The sequence below is a fragment of the Heptranchias perlo genome, chromosome 40, assembly GCF_035084215.1.
Source record: "Heptranchias perlo isolate sHepPer1 chromosome 40, sHepPer1.hap1, whole genome shotgun sequence".
NCBI lineage: Eukaryota > Metazoa > Chordata > Chondrichthyes > Hexanchiformes > Hexanchidae > Heptranchias > Heptranchias perlo.
In genome coordinates, this window is record NC_090364.1 from 15832234 (window position 1) to 15851716 (window position 19483).

Here is a 19483-nt window from a genome sequence, read left to right on the forward strand (position 1 = left end):
ACCTGTAACCATCAGTATCCCGCCTATGTTTTATAGCATAACATCCTCTCTCCAGGTAATGCAAATTTGACTAAACAGCTAATTGCGCTGAACAGCTCAACTGGGCAGAGTTTGCAGAACCCACATGTCCGGGGCCAGTTTAGTAATGTTCACACAGAGACTAAAGCAAACCAGCACCAGGTACCTTGTGCTGATTTTGCTTGGAACTAAGTGGTTGCTTAGGTGACATAGCTTTGCTCAATGCTAATTGGTGGGGTTTTTTTGCCAAGCTGCATTATTTAATATCTCATAGGTCTTTTTAACTTCAATTTTTGGATTGAAAATTTCACACACTGCATGTCACTAAAATCCTAGGGATAACACTAGCTGGACTGTAACTAAAACGTCCCAGATCTGGTCTCTGATACTCGCCAATTTTTACACTGAAGCTGTAGCCTTGGAAAAAAAAAGTAGATGGATACACAAGATCAAAAGCAAAATACCGCAGATGCTGGAAATCTGAAATAAAAACAGAAAATGCTGGAGAAGCTCAGTGAGTCAGGCAGCATCTGTGGAGAAAGAAACAGAGTTAACATTTCAGGTCGAAGACCTTTCACCAGAACTGTAAGATGTTAAAGAGTTAAAGTTTTTAAGCAAGTACAGAGCCAGGGAAAGGGGAGGGAGGGAGGGGAGGGGAGGGAAGAACAAAAGGGAAGGCCCATAGAGGGCAAGAGTGATTAAATGACAAAAGGGATGATGGTGCAAGGCAAGGAAGGTGGTAATACGAACATAAGAAATAGGAGCAGGAGTAGGCCATCTGGCCCCTCGAGCCTGCTCCGCCATTCAACAAGATCATGGCTGATGATCTACCTCAACGCTATTTTCCTGCATCATCCCCATATCCCTTGATGCCTTTAATAACTAGAAATCTATGGATCTCTGTTTTGAATGTACTCAATGACTGAGCCTCCACAGCCCTCTGGGGTAGAGAATTCCAAAGGTTCACCACCCTCTGAGTGAAGAAACTTCTCCTCATCTCAGTCCTAAATGGCCTGCTCCTTATTCGGAGACTGTGATCCCTGGTTCTAGACTCCCCGCCAGGGGAAACATCCCCCTTGTGTCTACTTTGTCGAGCCTTGTAAGAATTTTGTATGTTTCAATGAGGTCACCTCTCATTCTTCTAAACTCGAGAGAATACAGGCCTAGTCTACTCAATCTCTCCTCATACGACAATCCCGCTATCCCAGGAATCAATCTGGTGAACCTTTGTTGCACTCCCTCTATGGCAAGTATATCCTTTCTTAGGTAAGGAGACCAAAATTGTGGGACAAGTTAAGAAACAAAACACCGGTCTAGAGTAGCTGTGACATGCAGACGAATACACAACCTTACAATGATAATGATTTAGGCTCATTTACTCTAGAAAAAAATCTGACTGACTTTCTCTAGAAAGGAGACGACTGAGGGATGACCTATAGAGGTCTTTAAAATATATAACGGTGTTCGATAGGGTAGACATAGGGAAGATGTTTCCACTTGTGGGAGAGTCCAAAACTAGAGGACACAAATATAAGATAGTCACTAATAAATCCAATGGGGAATTCAGGAGAAACTTCTTTACCCAGAGAGTGGTTAGAATGTGGAACTCGCTATCACACGGAGTGGTTTAGGCGAATAGCACAGATGCATTTAAGGGGAAGCTAGATAAGTCATGAGGGAGAATGGAATAGAAGGTTATGCTGACAGGGTGAGATGAAGTAGAGTGGGAAGAGGCTCATGTGGAGCACAAACACCGGTGTAGACCTGTTCAGTTGAATGTCCTGTATCTGTGCTGTAAATTCCATGTAATTCTGTATTGGACCTTTAAAGTAATGGCTGGAGGACTGCACAATAGATGGAGTGACTGGATGCAGGTATAGGCGTGCAATTGCTCAGAAAGTAAGTTACCAATGTCATCTGTGGTTTCAGGCTAGATGCTCCCTCGACCGGGAGAGGGGGGAAAAAAAAAGGAGGGGGAAATCTACACGTTCTTACACTTGCACCACACATGGAGGTACAACAGATAGAGGTGACAATGCTAGATACATTCTATGTCAGCAGTCGTGGGTTCAAGCTACAATCCAGGATTTGAGCACATAAATCTAAGCCCACATCCAGGGCAGTAATGACTGAGTGCTGCATTGTCATGGTGTCACCATCGATGAGATGCACAAGATCAAATGACATTATTCGAAGAAAAGCAGAGAGTTCTTCGAATGTAACATTCCCCCCCTCCCTCAATACAAAAGTACTGATGAGACAAGATCCCTGTTTGACTATAGGCCAGCTTCTGGCTTCAAACCAACTGTGTTTAACATATACATGTCTTAAATAGCTGGGTCATAGCATCAGTTCATTTTGACTATTCAACACAAGAAAAGCATGTTTCAAGATGTACATTTTGTACATATCTGACTGTCATTTATCTGATTTGCAGTCCATTGGATCTTGCTGTGCTCAAACTGGCTGCCACATTTTGATTATAAAATAACTGAATACATTTCAAAAGTAAATGACTGGCTGCGAAATGCTTGGGACATCCTGAGGATGTGAAAGGCATTGTATAAATGCAAGTTTTTTCTTTCTAATAATGTAACTACAAAAAATAAACTCCTTTTAGCTTCAAGCAAATCCATGAGAGCATCTACTTTGGAACAAAGCCAGTACCAAACAACTCATTCTGGTTTGCTTCAATCTCCGTGTGAACATTACCAAACTGGTCCCCAAGTAAATGTGTAACAGGGCCGTTTCTAAAAGCTGGTCTGCAAACGATGCAGGAGCAGGCTGTGCTTACCTGCTTTTCCTTGTCGGGAAGCTGTTTCCATACCTCAGCCAGCTTCTTGCTGAGCTCACCGAAATCTGTGGCAAAGATAAGTACAGCCATCAGCAAGAAGCTGAATTCCAAGTTACATTTAACCACAATGATGTGACTGAGCAGACACTGTCTTGTCAAGTTATTGAAGGATGGGACTGATGATCAAGCTTATCAGCACATTGATCCTCAACTCGGGATACCTCCACACATAGAACATAAAAATGAAGTGACAATAAACTCTCTGTCACCAGAGTCTTCTTTCATGAGCTCAGCTACTTTTTTTTTTAAATGGTAATTTTATTCCCCAAACCCACACTCATATTTGCTGGATCAGTAATCCATCTAATTCCCTTTTAAATGATTCAACAGATTTGGAATATAGTGCACCACTGAGCAGGCTATTGTATTCATGAATACTAAGCATGAACATGTTGTTGGTTACACTAAGTTTTTTTTATGTGGCTTCATCAGTGCATAATCATGTTTTATAATTTCTCCAGTCTGGCTTTTCACAAACTATCTTTCTACATCAACAGGAGCAGGTTAACCTCCAGTACTCAGAATTTAATACCCTCTGCATGCTAACATGTTCTACTTTTAAGATAGCTTAAAGCACAAAATGGCTGTTCATACAATCATAAAATTTTACAGCACAGAAGGACATTCAGCCTATCATGCTTGTACTGGCTTTCTGAAAGAGACACTCACTTAGTCCCATTGCCCTGCCCTTCTAAATGTTTAGTGTTTCTCAGTATATAGCCATTTCCCTTTTAGAAGCTTTGTGGATTCTGTTTCCATCACTGCTTCATGTCCTCACAACTCTCTGGATAAAACAAAAATATCCTGATCTCCCCAAGCAGGGGCCACCCTCCTTCCACCTGGTACCGAGCAGCATTTGTGGAGGGCTCATAGTGGGTTAACTGAACCACTGGCTCAAGTTTGTGGGCTGGGGAGACCGGAGGGAATGGAGAGAAAAGACGTTTCATGCTCCTCCAAAAAAAAACTTCATTCACAACAAACACTGTCGCCAGGTGGAAGGAGGGTGGCCCCTGTTCGACGACACCTTGCAGCAGTGCAGACAAGATCAGGAACTCTGCACTGTGGGGGGAGTCGGGGGAAAGATAAGAACCATGTCCCATCAGTGAAGAAGTTTGTGTACATCCATCATCGCATTTGCACTCTGAGACACCAGCATTGTGTATTTTACTTTGCTTCTCCTCGCACAGCAGGAATTCCCATTGATAAGGTTCTGAAAGCTGCAATAATTGAGAGATCAAATGCTGATATCAGCAGGGATGCCTCAAACAGAGGCCATTCAGTTTAACCTCGGTGGTGGGGAAGCTTTTAGAAACGATAATCTGGAACAAAAATATTAGTCACTTGGACAAGTGTGGATTAATAAAGGAAAGCCAGCATGGATTTTTTAAAGGCAAATCGTGTTTAACTAACTTGATTGAGTTTTTTGATGAGGGAACAGAGGGGTTTGATGAGGACAATGCGGTTGATGTTGTATATATGGACTTTCAAAAGGCTTTTGATAAAGTGCCACATAATACGCTTGTCAGCAAAATTGAAGCCTATGGAATAAAATGGGCAGTGGCAGCAGGGATACGCAATTGGCTAAGAGACAGGAAACAGAGAATATTGGTGAACGGTTGTTTTTCAGACTGGAGGAAGGTATGCAGTGGTATTCCCAGGGGTTGGTATTAGGACCACTGCTTTTTTTTTTATTCGTTCACGGGATGTGGGCGTCGCTGGCGAGGCCAGCATTTATTGCCCATCCCTAATTGCCCTCGAGAAGGTGGTGGTGAGCCACCTTCTTGAACCGCTGCAGTCCGTGTGGTGACGGTTCTCCCACAGTGCTGTTAGGAAGGGAGTTCCAGGATTTTGACCCAGCGACAATGAAGGAACGGCGATATATTTCCAAGTCGGGATGGTGTGTGACTTGGAGGGGAACGTGCAGGTGGTGTTGTTCCCATGTATTAATGACTTGGACTTGGGTGTTGATGGCACAATTTCAAAATTTGCAGATGACACAAAACTTGGAAGTGTAGTAAACAGTGAGGAGGATAGTAATAGACTTCAAGAAGACATAGACAGGCTGGTGGAATGGGCGGACATATATAAAGAATAGTACTCTTACCTATTCCTGGATGTTCAGCAACAATATTAATCCGGTACTCCTTGCAAAACAGCTGATAAGCTGACATATTCTTCTTTTTCTGTAATCAACACACAATATCATTACAAAAGTAATTCTCAAGTGATACGTATCACTTCGATATTCCATTCAGCAACAAGTCATATACAGTTCAACTTTTCCTTGATGAATTCCTGTGTGTAGACATGTTAAATTATGTTGCTTTTTTTAATTAATTTTTTTGAGTGAACTTTTGTGATCGAGTTGAAGGATGTCTGTGCCAAAGGATGGCATGGTTTCCTATTTCAGACATTCCATTACAGCATCAAGCGCGCCCAGATCAGGTATTGCATAGTCAGACGCAGAGCAAAGTTCCTTCTACTCAGACCCAACAATGCAAGTCAGCTCCAAGCCCAGATGGAGCCTTAAGAAGTTATCTGTTAGCAAGGTGCAGCTAATAGTTTTTTTTTAAGCAACTGGCAATGGTTTTTCCTGTGGTGTTGCTGGATTTATGTGGATCAGGCTTATTGGCTGTAGCAAGCAACTTAAAGTTTGTACATTAGCTCACCCTTTGGCTCCCCCTGGTGGAACCCATGCTGCATCCTGCTGGGCAGGCACATCATTACAGATAACAAAGGCGGTGGCATATTGGTCACTTGAGCCAGGCACCAGTTTGGTCACTGCTCCTTATGGGACTTGACTGGAATTGGCTTGCTGAGTTTGGGAAAGCTAGAGAAGGTGAACAATCAGAGGCAAAATAAAATAAAAAAAGACTCCACCGAACAATTAGAAGACTGTAAGCTAATCACTAGGTTCAGATTACAGTTATGGCCTTCTCCAGCTTTCTTTTCGTGGTTTGTGGTTTCATCTGAATATGTTGATTAGATTATGTCCTTGTCGCACTCTGAGGTAACTATTATTTCCTATATTACAACAGTGACTACACTTCAAAAAGTACTTCAGTGGCTGTAAAGTGCTTTGGGACATCCTGAGGTTGTGAAAGTCACTATATTAATGCAAATCTTTCCTTCTTATATGATTACATTTAATCTAAGTTGAGGGCAATGGGGATTTTTTTGGCAGACAAGTAATTGGATATTTGGTGTTTCAGTGAAGTTTCCTGATGGTTAATAAAATAAGTTCAGAGTAGCCCTACCTTTTCAGGTTTCTCGACCTTTTCTTTGTCTTTTTCTTTCTCTTCCTTTTTCTTCTTTTTCTCACTCTGTCCTTCCATGTGGAATATGGAAGGTGGGGGCACACTTATTGCATAAGGTGTGCTAACAGTCGGCTGCGGTGGATGACAGCACTTAGTGGCTGATAAGACCTTCCCTGAAGGCAATATCTTCTTAGACTTTGAGTGTTTCTTTTCTTTGTGTTTTTCTTTGTCCTTCTTCTTTTTGCTTTTCTTGTCCTTCTTCTTTTTCTTCTTCATCTCACGGAAAGAATCGTCAATAACCAGCTCTCCCGCCTCAAGCTCACCGCCGGAGGATGACGCAGTATCTAGCGTCTCCAAACCCGAGAACTCGTACTCAGAGAGGTTGCTGGCATGGACTTCAGTATAGAAATGCGCATCGGAGTCATAGTTCTCACTAACTCGAGACTCTGACTTGTGCTTTTTACGAACACCCGACACCTTTGATAAGCTGTGAGTATCAAGGCCAGAGAGGAAAGCCCCATGCTCCTCCCTGCTCAACTTCTTGGATGATTTCTTTAGACTCGACGTCCCTGCAAAGTTGAATGCCTCGTCGTCCGTGCCCGATTTGTCTTTGGGCGAGAGGAGGAGTTTCATTTTTAAACCCTCCCCCTCGCGCACAGTCACGGTGTCTGTATTTACAAAAAGCGGCTTCAGCTTTTTTAACTTGTGGAAGTCACCTTCTTCAGAGGTTTCCTCGTACTCTGCACTGCTGGCTTTTTTCTTGTGCTCCTTCTTGCTCTCAGTGTAATAAGGAGGATAGGATGGCGAGCTGAAGGCAGAAAATGGTTTCTCGACTTTTTTAGAAGGCTTTGCGACCGTTGATATGGGTGAGGTTATAGCCTTGAGGAGGCCCATGGCAGTGTCGGGATGATGACTCTCAGATTTCTTTTTCTTTTCCACATGTTCCATAGGTGACAGTTCTACATATATACAGTAAAATAAAACAGTGAATTGTTTTGTAACGTCAGTTCACAGGAATGAGTACAATTATCTCACTCACACCATCATCCAAGTTTCAGAATCTAATCTCTCTCTTTTATCAATTCTTCCCCACCCTCATTATTTCCCTTTTCTGAAAGCACTAAAATATTATGGGGTACCGGTTTCGCTGGCACTGGCCACCCATCAGTACCTCATCCAAGTGGCCATAAATCAGTTTAGATGGTAAGCACTGGTAGAGCCCAATCCTCATTCCATGTCCGTACAATAGACACAGTGGAACCCTGACTGTTTCTTACCCGTCAGACCCACTGAGATAATTCTAGCACCCTTACTTCCATCCTAAGTGAGATCAGCTCCTCTTGAATCAAAGCCAGCACAACCATTTGGTGCTCTGCTCAATAACACCTCTTAATTTTTGCACTAATGTATATTCAAGGTTATAGCACACTTGGGATTCAAAAAGCTGTTTGCTTCTCTCGGACCCGATTATCCAGTCTCCACCAACCCTGCCCCGTCCCCAAGAATGCTCCAGCATGGCAAACACAAGGTCAGTCATCACTGTTCTCCAAAACACCTACAAAGTCATCAAGAGACCCGGTAATTTCACTTCCAATCTATAAACTCATACCCTAGGAAGAGTTTATGGGACTATAATCACAGGATTAAGGACATCACAATACAAGGACTAGTCCACTGCCATTCTTATACTGTCTCAACATGGAAGCTGGTGCCAATTCTCACTCTTGACCAAATAATACGCACGTGTGACAATATATTTCTCAATCAAGGGCCTTATGTACATCTCTAAAGCAAAAGGTAATTGAAAGCCAGCATAAAAGTGCCGTGATTCAAGTGACCTTCTAAATACTTTTTGTCTCTCCAATGGAAGCTGAACCACTGGACTGTCCTACTGGCTTGTAACTCCAAGTAGTTTTTGCAGAGGAAAGCATCAGTTTTATGCAATTAAAAAGACAACGTGTGCAGTGACAAGACCAAAAATGACAATATAACAGGGGTGATGGGGAAGTGGGAAGTGGTGCATAATAGGGTACAGGCTGCCGAGTTTGGATGAGGTGAAGTGTACAGAGGTGGAGGAGAGGAGGCTGCCTTGGAGAACATTGCAACAGTCAAGTCTGGAGGTGACAAAAAAAAATGGATGAAGGTTTCAGCAGCAGATGGACTGAGGTGGGGCAGAGGCAGGCGATGTCATGTAGGTGGAAGTAGGTGGTCTTTGTAATGGAAAGTATACGGGCTCGAAAGCTCAGCTCAAGGTTGAATAGGATACCGACATTGCCAGCAGCCTGGCTCAGTTTGAGACAGTGGCCAGGGAAGGGGTGGAATTAATGGTAAGGCTGCAGTGTTTATGACGAGATTCGTAGACGATGGCTTCGGTCTTCCTAACGTTTAACTGCAGGAAGTAGGTGGTTTTTGTAACGGAAAGTATACGGGCTCAGAAGCTCAGCTCAAAGTTGAATAGAATACCGACGCTGCGAGCAGCCTGGCTCAGCTTGAGACAGTGACCAGGGAGGGGAAGTGTGGAGCGAGCCTTTGGCTTAATGGTAACAATCCTGCCTGAGTCAGAAAGTGCAGGGTTCAAACCCCACTCCAGACAATCCCAGCAAGTGGAGACCAAAGCTCCGGCTCTGAATTCTGGGTTGACATCCACTCATGTCCAGTGGGTGTGGGTGGCCTCTCCCCCACCTCATTGTATGGGTTGTGGGAGCCCATAAAACCTTCCTGCCATATAGGACTAGCCACCGCCCCCCCCCACCCGCCCCAACCATCGGTTGGTATAAAGATGACCAAGGAAGGAGCATCCACACCTGTCAGACTGCCAACCACCCTGCGAGTCCTTCCACTACTTCACACTATTCTTCAAGGGAATAGTGCAGAGATACGAAAGTAACTGGAGGAAGTTATGGATTATCTAAGACTGAATGTTGGACAAGTATTCTGACAAGTCAAGAAGTAATGGTTACGACTGAATAGGTAAGAGTGGAACCAAACAAGGGCTGTGCCGAGCTGGACAATGGGGAGAGGGGTTGGATGAAGATAGTGTGGGCGATCATGTCAAAGGCTGCAGAGTTGATCAGAGTCACAAAGGATATTATTTGTTACTTTGGTCAGGGCCAGAATACAACAGAACACACGTTTGATATTGTACAAGATTTGTACAATATACGAGTGCGACTGGACACAATACATCACACTGGGACCATGTGGCACTCTCCCATGTCCACTACCAGTCAGGTATCTCTGGATTAACTAAATTAGTGCATCAGACCCCTAGTGACAATAGGCTAGTATTACAGTCACTTAATTTCAAAATTTCCAGGCAGAGGTTGGCATAGTGCATTGCAGCTCTATCATATCACAACAGAGTACTCGGATACGCACCTACGCCACGATTTTTTTAACCAAAAGATTCCCAATCTCACTGATGCGGTCATGTCAGCTCCAAGCAGGGGTGGTTATCTACAATCTGTGATAACGGGAGTGGTTCCTCACAAGTTAGTAGGGAAAATAAAAGAGACTGACACAACGAAACACTTGCGTTCAACTCTTTCCAACCTGTTCTGAAGCAGTATTGACGCTCATCTGGAACAGTCTACTTACATAGAATTACACAGAATTGTGTGTAATTCACAGCACAGAAACAGAAACCATTGGGCCCAACTGCCGATGTTTATGCTTCACATGATCCTCCTCCTACCCTACTTCATCTCACCCTATCAGCATAACCTTCTATTCCTTTATCCCTCATGTACTTATCTAGCTTTCCCTTAAATGCATCTACGTTATTCGCCTCAACTACTCCATGTGGTAGTGAGTTCCACATTCTCACCACTCTCTGGGTAAAGAAGTTTCTCCTCAATTCCCTATTGGATTTATTAGTGACTATCTTATATTTATGGCCCCTAGCTTTGGTCTCCACCACCAACGGAAACATTTTCTCTAGGTCTACCCAATCAAATACCTTCATAATCTTGAAGACCTCTATCAGATCACCCTTCAGCCTTCATTTTCTAAAGAAAAGTGCCCCAGCCGGTTCAATATTTCCTCATAGTTTATAACCTCTCAGTTCTGCTGGTATCATTCTTGTAAATCTTTTTTGCACCTTGTCCAGTGCCTCTACTTGAACCCAAAGGAGGGAGATCACGAAGAAAAACAAACACTGGAAAAAATAACTTCACCAAGTACCTCCATAGTAGAATTCTTCTCCCGTTAAATGCAGCAGTTTCTTTTTTTTCTTATGAAAATCTGCGCCCAACAGGAAACCTTCACTCTCCTTTATATAGAACAAAAAACTAAAGATTTAAATTCGGAACAGTGTCTACATTATATACAAATGTAATTACATTTTACAACTAGGACCAAGGTTTACGTTAATCGATACAAGGTTAAATGCAGAAGAGATGAGCAACTTTATGGAAAAGGGGCAAACTTGAGAATGGGTGGCGTTCTGTGTTACAACACTACTCTTTCCCCTCGGATATCTGTACCCTGACAGTTGGGGTGAAGGTCTTCTCACGATGATTGTTAAAGAATCCCAAGGGAAATGAGCTTGGATCATCTCATCCGAAGTCCCAGTAAATAGCAGTCCACAGCACAAACTTGCCCTCAGAATTCCACAGTTTTATTGAGGTAGACTCTGGCACAGCAGAAGGAAGAATATCACCTTCGGGGAAAGGTGGCAGCTGGTTTATCAGTCGTGGAAACATGCTTGGAGCTGGCCTTTTCAGATTGCGGTAACGTCTTCGGGGGACACGATCATCCTCCAAGAGGGCTTGAGTAGCCCAGTGGTCAACATACAAGATGGCAAAGGCTTCAACAAGCGGTCTGCATTCTCGAGATATTGCAGGCATTTGTGGGAGGTCTCTAATTATCGACAATGGTAACAATATTGAAGGAATAAATACATTTAAAATTATAATGCCAAGGTGCCGCTGTCCATCGGTCACTGTCGCAATGTGATCGTGTTAGGTAACTTTATATTTTACAAGTTATTCAGGAACATTTCCAATCACCTGATTCCAGGATGTTGCAGGCAATGGTCCTATTTGCACTGCTCCAAATGGGAAATGAACAACTGGCATAGGTAATCTCCGATCAATGATGCTCCGGCCATCAAAGTTTGAGGCAGGCTTGATGGACCAGTTGGTCCTTCCCTGCCCGTCAATTTTGTACGATCCTCCCAGTTAAGTCAAGCAGCTTGTAACATATAATATTCAACAAGGAACTGGCTTGATAACTTATGCTCACAGCAGGTAATGCCAGTTAAGAATTTGATATTGGTAGTGTTCACTAGTGATGGCTTAGAAAGGAGTGTTATTTGTTGGGGCAGTACATTCGTGGTCCTCACATGGTACCACAGGATGTGGTTTATGATTGATTAAACACCAAGAGATTCACCAATGGATTAAGTCTTAACCTTAGCCGTGCCACTGAGGGTAAATCCTGGGCGAAGACCAAGTGTTTCCCCATCAAGAGATAGGAAAGCACTCCTAGTGGGCACAGAGAAAATGCAAAGCAGCTGAATGGTGAGAACCAAAAATGGTTGTTTCAAAAAAAGTAAAACCAAGTAGGAAAAAAATATAAGATAATATTATATTAGTGGCTGGAGCAACAGTATGCTTTGGATAGGATGTCATTACGGTGACAGTACAGAAGTTAATGCCCTTGCCTGTGATGGAAGCCTCAGTTGTGATTAAATAGTCCTTTTTAGCAAAAGCACAGAAGATGCTATGTGGATGAAATGCAGCCGAAAGGATTTAGAAAGAGAGCGCGACTTCGCGAAAAGTAAACGTCACTGTGGATTAAGTCCATCATGGTCGATCCATGAAGGGGGAATATTCCTCCCTCCCCAATTCTCTCCCTTCCTCTCCTGAAAGCAATGATCTCTTCTTAAGCTCCAGTTGCACAGGTACAAGGCACCCTCCGGTATTCACCCACCATTCATGTGTGTGCCTCGGCAATGAATGATTGCAGGTTGTTCAGCTCTGACAGCAAGAACATAAGAAATAGGTGCAGGAATAGGCCATACCGCCCCTCGATCCTGCTCTGCCATTCAATAAGATCATGGCTGATCTTCAACCTCAGCTCCACTTTCCTGCCCGATCCCTATATCCCTTGATTCCCCTAGAGTCCAAAAATCTATCCATCTCTGCCTTGAATATATTCAGCGACTGAACATCCACAGCCCTCTGGGGTAGAGAATTCCAAAGATTCATAACCCTCTGTGTGAAGAAATTCCTCCTCATCTCAGTCCTGAATGGCCGACCCCTTATCTTGCGACTATACCCCCTAGTTCTAGACTCTCTAGCCGGGGAACGATCTCTCAGCATCTACCCTGTCAACCCCCTCATAATCTCATATGTTTCAATGAAATCACCTCTCATTCTTCTAAACTCCAGAGAGTATAGGCCCATTCTACTTAACCTCCCTTCACAGGACAATCCTCTCATCCCAGGAATTGATCTAGTGAACCTTTGTTGCACCACTTCCAAGGCAAGTATATCCTTCCTTAGATAAGGAGACCAAAACTATACGCACTACTCAAGGTGAGGTCTCACTAAAACCCTGTACAACTGTAGTAAGATTTCCTTACTCTTGTACTCCAACCACATTGCAATAAAGGCCAACATGCCATTTGCTTTCCTAATTGCCTGCTGTACCTGTTTCTTGTACGAGGACACCCAAGTCTCTCTGAACACCAACATTTAATGGTTTCTCACCATTTAAAAAATATTCTGTTTTTCTATTCTTTCTACCAAAGTGAATAACCTCACATTCCCCACATTATGCTCCATCTGCCACCTTCTTGCCCATTCACTTAATCTGTCTATATCCTTTTGCAGACTCTGTGTCCTCCTCACAACTTGCTTTGCCACCTAGCTTTGTATCGTCAGCAAACTTGGATACATTACACTCGGTCCCTTCATCTAAGTCATTAATATAGATTGTAAATAGCTGAGGCCCAAGCACCGATCCTTGCGGCACCCCACTAGTTACAGACTACCAATCTGAAAATGACCTGTGTATTCCTACTCTCTGTTTTCTGTCCTTTAGCCAATCTTCTATCCATGCTAATATATTACCCCCAACCCGATGAGCCCTTACCTTGCAGCAAGTCCTGTCCTCAACCTCTGTCCATATCCATGCACTTCCAGCAGTGATTGCTGGATATTGATCAAGAGTAAGGATCCTGGCTGATTTGTCCCCTTGTAGTCCAGGGCGCTGAAGACAACTGTAGTGCCTCCCTATCAGCACCCTGCCCGAGATCAGCAATCTCAGCACAGGCCTGGGATTTCCTGGCCAGTATGGCTCAGAATCTCACTACAACATTTGGGGATCAGGACTGCTTTCAATGCAATGCAAAATTCAGGCTATTGCAATGATAGGAACACCAGGAATAGATAAAATACTGCCAGAAAAGTTAACTTTCATGTGTTTGCGATGGCCCACCATGTACAAAAGACACTTCATTTTCTAGTAGTGATATGACGTGGGTTGCAATATGAGTATCACAAATGGGGGAAAAGGGGAAGGGGGGGCAAGGAAGGACTCCACAAAGATAGGCCTTACGACAGACTGAAATTGCGAATTCACTGACAAAAAGACTGAAATGTTTACAGTATTCCATTATTTAATCACAAGTGCCAAAGTTCATGAAAACGTAATTCAGTCACTCCAACTGCAAAGAATCAAGGACAACGGTTTGATAAATGTTCTTTTGACACCACCCAACAAAGCTGTGTGTTGCTCTCAATCTGACCACTTTTTTTTCCTGTTTTGGGATGTGCAAGCAAATAAAAAAACAAATACAAATAGACATTGCTCAGCTTTTCCTGCCCGAATCACATCAACAGTAGTTCTTGGATGGAGGAAGATGTGAGGTGGGGCTGCAGCGTGCAGGGCGAGCATAAACAGCAAGGTTTAGGAAAAAAACATAATAAAAACCCTCACCTTCGCTTTCTTTTTAGCTGACTTTCGGACTTCTGCGTCTATTTCCTCCTCTTCTCTCAGCAAATCTTTATACGAGCGCTTCTTCTCTCTTTGACTTCTGCCTGCTGCCAGACCCACCTCTTCAATTCCACTTTCACCCACTATACAATCTGCAACAGCAGTAAAGGGCTTACAAATCATCTATTTATATCTTATATATATATTAACCCCTCCAGTTTCTTTGGGAGAAGGGGGAATGGGGTTACGTCCTCACACAGACACCTTTTCTCCTTCAGCTCAGGGGTGCAACGATCTGGGTCTCAAGTTTCTCCCAAGCCGCCATCATTGCAGTTCTACGATGACCTACAGGAGTGTGGGATATTTCTAATGGGTGTGCGCCCCACTGGTGCGCTTGGCCATTTATTGTCTCCTCTTCTGAACCTTCCAAAGCCAATCACGAACCAAGAGAAGGCCTGTTAACCCTGTGACACGTTAATTGTATCCATATGATTATTATCAGTGTTAATTCTATTCAGGTGATGCGTATCAATTGGGGACTCTCTTGTATCCATTTATATGAGAGCTTATCTAGGGTGTGGAGTGGCGAATGTGGATCTCTGGGAATAAAGGCTTGGAACCAATTGAAGATCAGGCTCTAGTATTCTATCCTCCACCACCTGGCTATCCAATTTATTACATGACGCTCAATGGTCAGCTACGACAATACAATGGAGCATCCCAGTGTGATTTGCTCCAGAGAAGCCTTACCTCTGCTTGACAGCACAGCTGACATTACCACAGGTGCAAATTGTCATCTTGTGTCTCTCCACCACACAATGCACTGGCATTCCTATGCAATCATAATGTCTGGGTAAGGGAGTCTAAATGTCAAGTCGAGCCTAGGATTCAAACTTGCAATCCTCTCTTTGGGAAGTCCAATGTGATACAGGGCTGTCTCTGTAAAGCGACAATCTTTTTGTGCAAGTCTGCTTGCGTTCCTCAAGATAAGTGATGGAAAATAGATTATTCTTCCAACGGGCAGCATCGCTCTTGCATTAGCGGATGAAGCAGCTGCCACAGCAAGCATGCAATGTGCTAATCTCAACAAACAAGCTTGAACTCAATGACCAGAAAAGCACCTCCTACTGCATGAGGTTCACACTTCGATTTCACGCCAGCATGAAGTAAAATTTGTGCCAATGGACTCTAACTGGAGAGCAGGTAATTATGCTGTAAACTCGTGTCCGAATGGAAGTTGGATTAAAACTAGTCAAACTCAAAAGATCCTTAGCAACCATGAGAGGAGACCTTTATCATGTCTATCTAGGTTGAATCTGATCACAACTATCAGAGGCTTCATAACAACCCACTGAAGACATGCAATTACAAACCAAACATGTCAAGGATTGAATCCATTTTTCTCCCAGACATTTTTCTAGTGTTCTACAAAATGTATAAGATGTTTAGAAAAGTCACAAAGCATTATAGCTTGCCATTCAGTTGCAGAATAAATACTAACGCTGCTACAGATCAGCCATGATCTAATTGAATGGCTGAACAGGCGAGGGGCTGAATGGCCTTCTCCTGTTCCTAAAACCAGGATATTGGACTCCCCACTAGATGAACCAAGTTAGAATCCCAATGGCAACTAGTATTTGCATTCAGGCTTCCCCTAGAGAACGAGTTTCACAATTTTGGCTGGGTTCCAACTCAAGAAAATCACTCAAGCATGGCCTCTTAGTGGGTCCGTCAACTGAGCTGCAGTGAGCATCCCTGGAGCATGGACATTCCTGCCTGACCAAGTCAGGACCCTTATTTTGCAGTGAAGTAGAGGAAGGGACAGGGTGGACATGAAACAAATGCTAAAATCACAGTTGTGTAGAAAATAATTGGAAATGAAGAACATTTACTGGATTTTTAAAAATCTAAACAAGGAAATTGGTAACTGAGTATTTTTTGCATATATATTTTGTCTTCGTTGAGATAAGAAATGTTATTGCTGAGCAACACAATTCTTTATGTCCCCCCTCCCCCCCCCCCCCCCCCAATTTTTTTTGGCCTCCAGTATCAGCATCAAGCATTCCCACATCGGGTACAGTACAGATCAGATGCAGAATAAAGGACCCTCTACAATCCCCGAGTAATGTAGCACAGCAGAAGTGCAACTAATAATTGATCACCGGCAAGCTCAATACTTAAACTTACTTTGCTCTGGCAACACAGACCCACATTTTTGTGAGCTTCATTTTACGACTCTGCTTATGCCCAGTGTCTGATGGGGACAGGTGCTGGGTGGGAATGTAAATGGAAAAGTGTCACAAGGGGGCTGGCATGCCATCGCTCCCAGGAAATCAAAACAACAACTTGCATTTATATAGCGCCTTTAACGTAGCAAAACATCACAAGGTGCTTCACAGGGGCGATTATCAAACAAAATTTGACACCAAGCCACAGAAGGAGATATTAGGACAGGTGGTCAAAGGGGTAGGTTTTAGGAAGCGCCTTAAAGGAGGAGTGAGGCAGAAAGGTTTAGGGAGGGAATTCTGGAGCTTAGGGCCTAGGCAGCTGAAGGCACGTCTGCCAATGGTGGAGCGATTACAATTGGGGACGCGCAAGAGGTGTTAAAAACCATACTGGTTGGTCCTCCGCACAAGTTGCTCAGGTAGATGGTAAAAAAGGGCACCTCCTTTGCCCATACAACTCTGTACATTGTTGCAGCCAAGTTCAATTTCAGTACAGCACAGCTTGCGTACCAATACCAATGACTGCCACAAACCTGGAAGGAGAGGAGGAACACCAGACAAAGCCACATCATGCCAGACCCCACAGGTCTAGTCCGGGGGGCGGGGGGGAATGTGCACAAGAATCATCTGGAGTTCCTGCTCCTGGACACTATACAGTGCAAGTGAACGTTATGATTTGGATAGGATGGTGCTCAGCTGCAAGGCCTCTCTCCTTAGCCCAGGCCACCTGTCTAGTGTCCTGCTTTCTGGTGTTCCTTCTTCCTTTCTAGGATTCCAACCAACACTCATGTTCCAGACTCACGTTTGAAAATGGCTTGTTGGTAAATTCTCGATGCCCATAGAACCACACTTAATCGCGAGTTTGTACCTCGCGGACAGACAGGTTGGGGGGAAAACATCACACGAGGTAGTGAAATTAAAACGCTGAAAAAATTTAAACAGGAAAATTGCATAGCACAAGGAGCACCATCGCAAAATGTACATCGAGCATTCAATGCCCCATAAAGCACCTTATCTACTCTTGTGAAAATTATGAAAAATTATAGGTTATCCCTTGAAGCATATTCACAAATCAAAATTTCACATATCCCTGTTATAAAATGAGCTATAAAGCTGGAGGTTAAATGCAAACATGACAAATCAGTGTCTCTTATTCTTTGCCAAAGAGGCAACATTTGACAGAATGATCTTTCAAAATTGCAAAAGTACAGGCTTAAGAGATGTGAGCTTGAAAACTAGTCATGCAAAAAGCTGTGAGCTTCCCAGTTTGAACAAGCACCTAGGACTTGAAAAAAAATCATACACTTCAGATGCAAATGGCTTGTTCCAAGTTACATTCATTCTGACATCACCCCAAATAAATTACCTTCTTTTTTCTTGAGTGGTTCATCATAAGCCATGACTGGAATCTGAATTTAGAATACCGTGTATGCTAACTTGGATGCAACACCTGGAGCAGTTTGACAGTGTAAACATTTGAAAAACCAGGTTCTTCAGCAAGTTGTAGGTTTCATCTGCATATTATCCTGCAGCATAAGAGAAGAAACACATTTTATATATATTTTTAAAATAGCTCCTTACCACATTTCTAGCTAAGACATCTCCTCCTCCTCCAGTCTATAGTCATGCTTTGTAACTGGCCAGCAGGTGGTGCAATTAAAGCAGAATTTACACCACAAAAACAGGCCATTTGGCCTGACTGGTTTATGCCGGTGTTTATGGTCCACACGAGCCTCCTCCCACCCTACTTCATCTCACCCTATCAGCATATCCTTCTATTCCTTTCTCCCTCATGTGCTTATCTAACTTCCCCTTAAGTGCATCTATGTTATTTGCCTCAACTCCTCCACGAGGTAGCAAGTTCCACATTCTCACCACACTTTGGTAAAGAACTTTATCCTGAATTCCCTATTGGATTTATTAGTGACTATCTTATATTTATGGGCCCCTAGTTTTGGTCTCCCCCACAAGTGGAAACATCTTCTCTACATCTACCCTATCAACCCCCTTCTTAATTTTAAAGACCTCTAGCAGGTCACCCCCTCAGCCTTCTCTTTTCTAGAGAAAAGAGCCCCAGTCTGTTCAGGCTTCCCTGATGGTTATAACCTCTCGGTTGTGGTATCATCCTTGTAAATCTTCTTTGCACTTTCTCCAGTGTCTCTATATCCTTTAATATGTAATATTAAAGCAGTGGTCTTACAGCCTCAACTTCTGCAAGGCCTGTAAATGAAGACTATCTCTGCGGATATCATTAATCCCATTCTTTAATCAACCCACTAAGAGGCACACTTAAGCGAGAGAGAAAACTGAACCATCCCCAACCTCCTATATCTCAGACAAAGCAGCCAGGACTAGTACCTCATCCACCACGGAAATTCAAATGTGAAGGTCACAACGGAGGGGTTACAACTGAGACATCACATCTGACAGACAATCACACCTGAAAGAGAAGAGCACCAGCCGAGCACCATCCTATCCAAATCAGAACCTTCACATTCTAGCTAGGATCATTCATCAGAACTTCGGATGGAAGGTCACGCCTGAAAGGTTAACCTACATTTGTCCTTCAGATGCTGTTCGACCTTGCAGTTCCTTGCAAGCAATATGTGTTTCTACTTCAGATTTTTTGTCATTTTAATTCTTAGCTCTTATATCACGGTTATCGGATTGCTCTGCTGGTCCCACTTTTTTTCCCCAACGGGAGACTGTGTTATTGTGGCTATAACAAAGACTGCAGTCTCTTTTATACTAGAATGGAGATTAAAATTAGGAATCATTTCCACTAATGAATTCCTATTTTTTTTCACGTGTTGAATTGATACTGATTCACCCCTCAATTTGAGGAAAAAAATCCTAAAATTTCCATCTTCTTACCAAAAAAGAGTGAGCGTGCATTGCACCCATGGTGTCAGCACATATGTTACACGCTATATGAGCCATGGTGATAAGACGGTTGCGATGAATATATACTCTGCACTTGATTTTCAACAGGAAAAGAAACAAGGGCTGTCCAATTTGAAAGAAAGACTTGCATTTATATAGCGCCTTTCATGACCTCGGAACGTCCCAAAGCACTTTACAGCCAATTAAGTACTTTTGAAGCGTAGAGACTGTTGTAATGTAGGAAACACGGCAGCCAATTTGAGCACAGCAAGATCCCACAAACAGCAACGTGATAATGACCA

General features: G+C 43.2%; 1 protein-coding gene across 4 annotated transcripts in view; it reads right to left on the reverse strand.

The window, feature by feature from the left end:
• Positions 1–19483, reverse strand: part of hmgxb4a (HMG box domain containing 4a) — a 46029-nt gene that overhangs the window by 18713 nt on the left and 7833 nt on the right. For 3 of the 4 annotated variants that reach the window (XR_010958755.1, XM_067974690.1, XM_067974689.1), the window contains exons 2-7: positions 17665–17824; positions 14077–14225; positions 10312–10399; positions 6130–7088; positions 4977–5055; positions 2813–2877 (exon numbers count right to left, since the gene is read on the reverse strand). Coding sequence is in view for 3 of the 4 variants with exons in the window: in XM_067974690.1 (XP_067830791.1) it covers positions 2813–2877; positions 4977–5055; positions 6130–7088; positions 10312–10399; positions 14077–14225; positions 17665–17698 (1374 nt within the window). In the remaining variant the exon portion in view is untranslated. Of the gene's footprint in view, positions 1–2812; positions 2878–4976; positions 5056–6129; positions 7089–10311; positions 10400–14076; positions 14226–17664; positions 17825–19483 lie in introns of those variants that run through there. The other variant, XM_067974691.1, reaches the window with a different exon arrangement.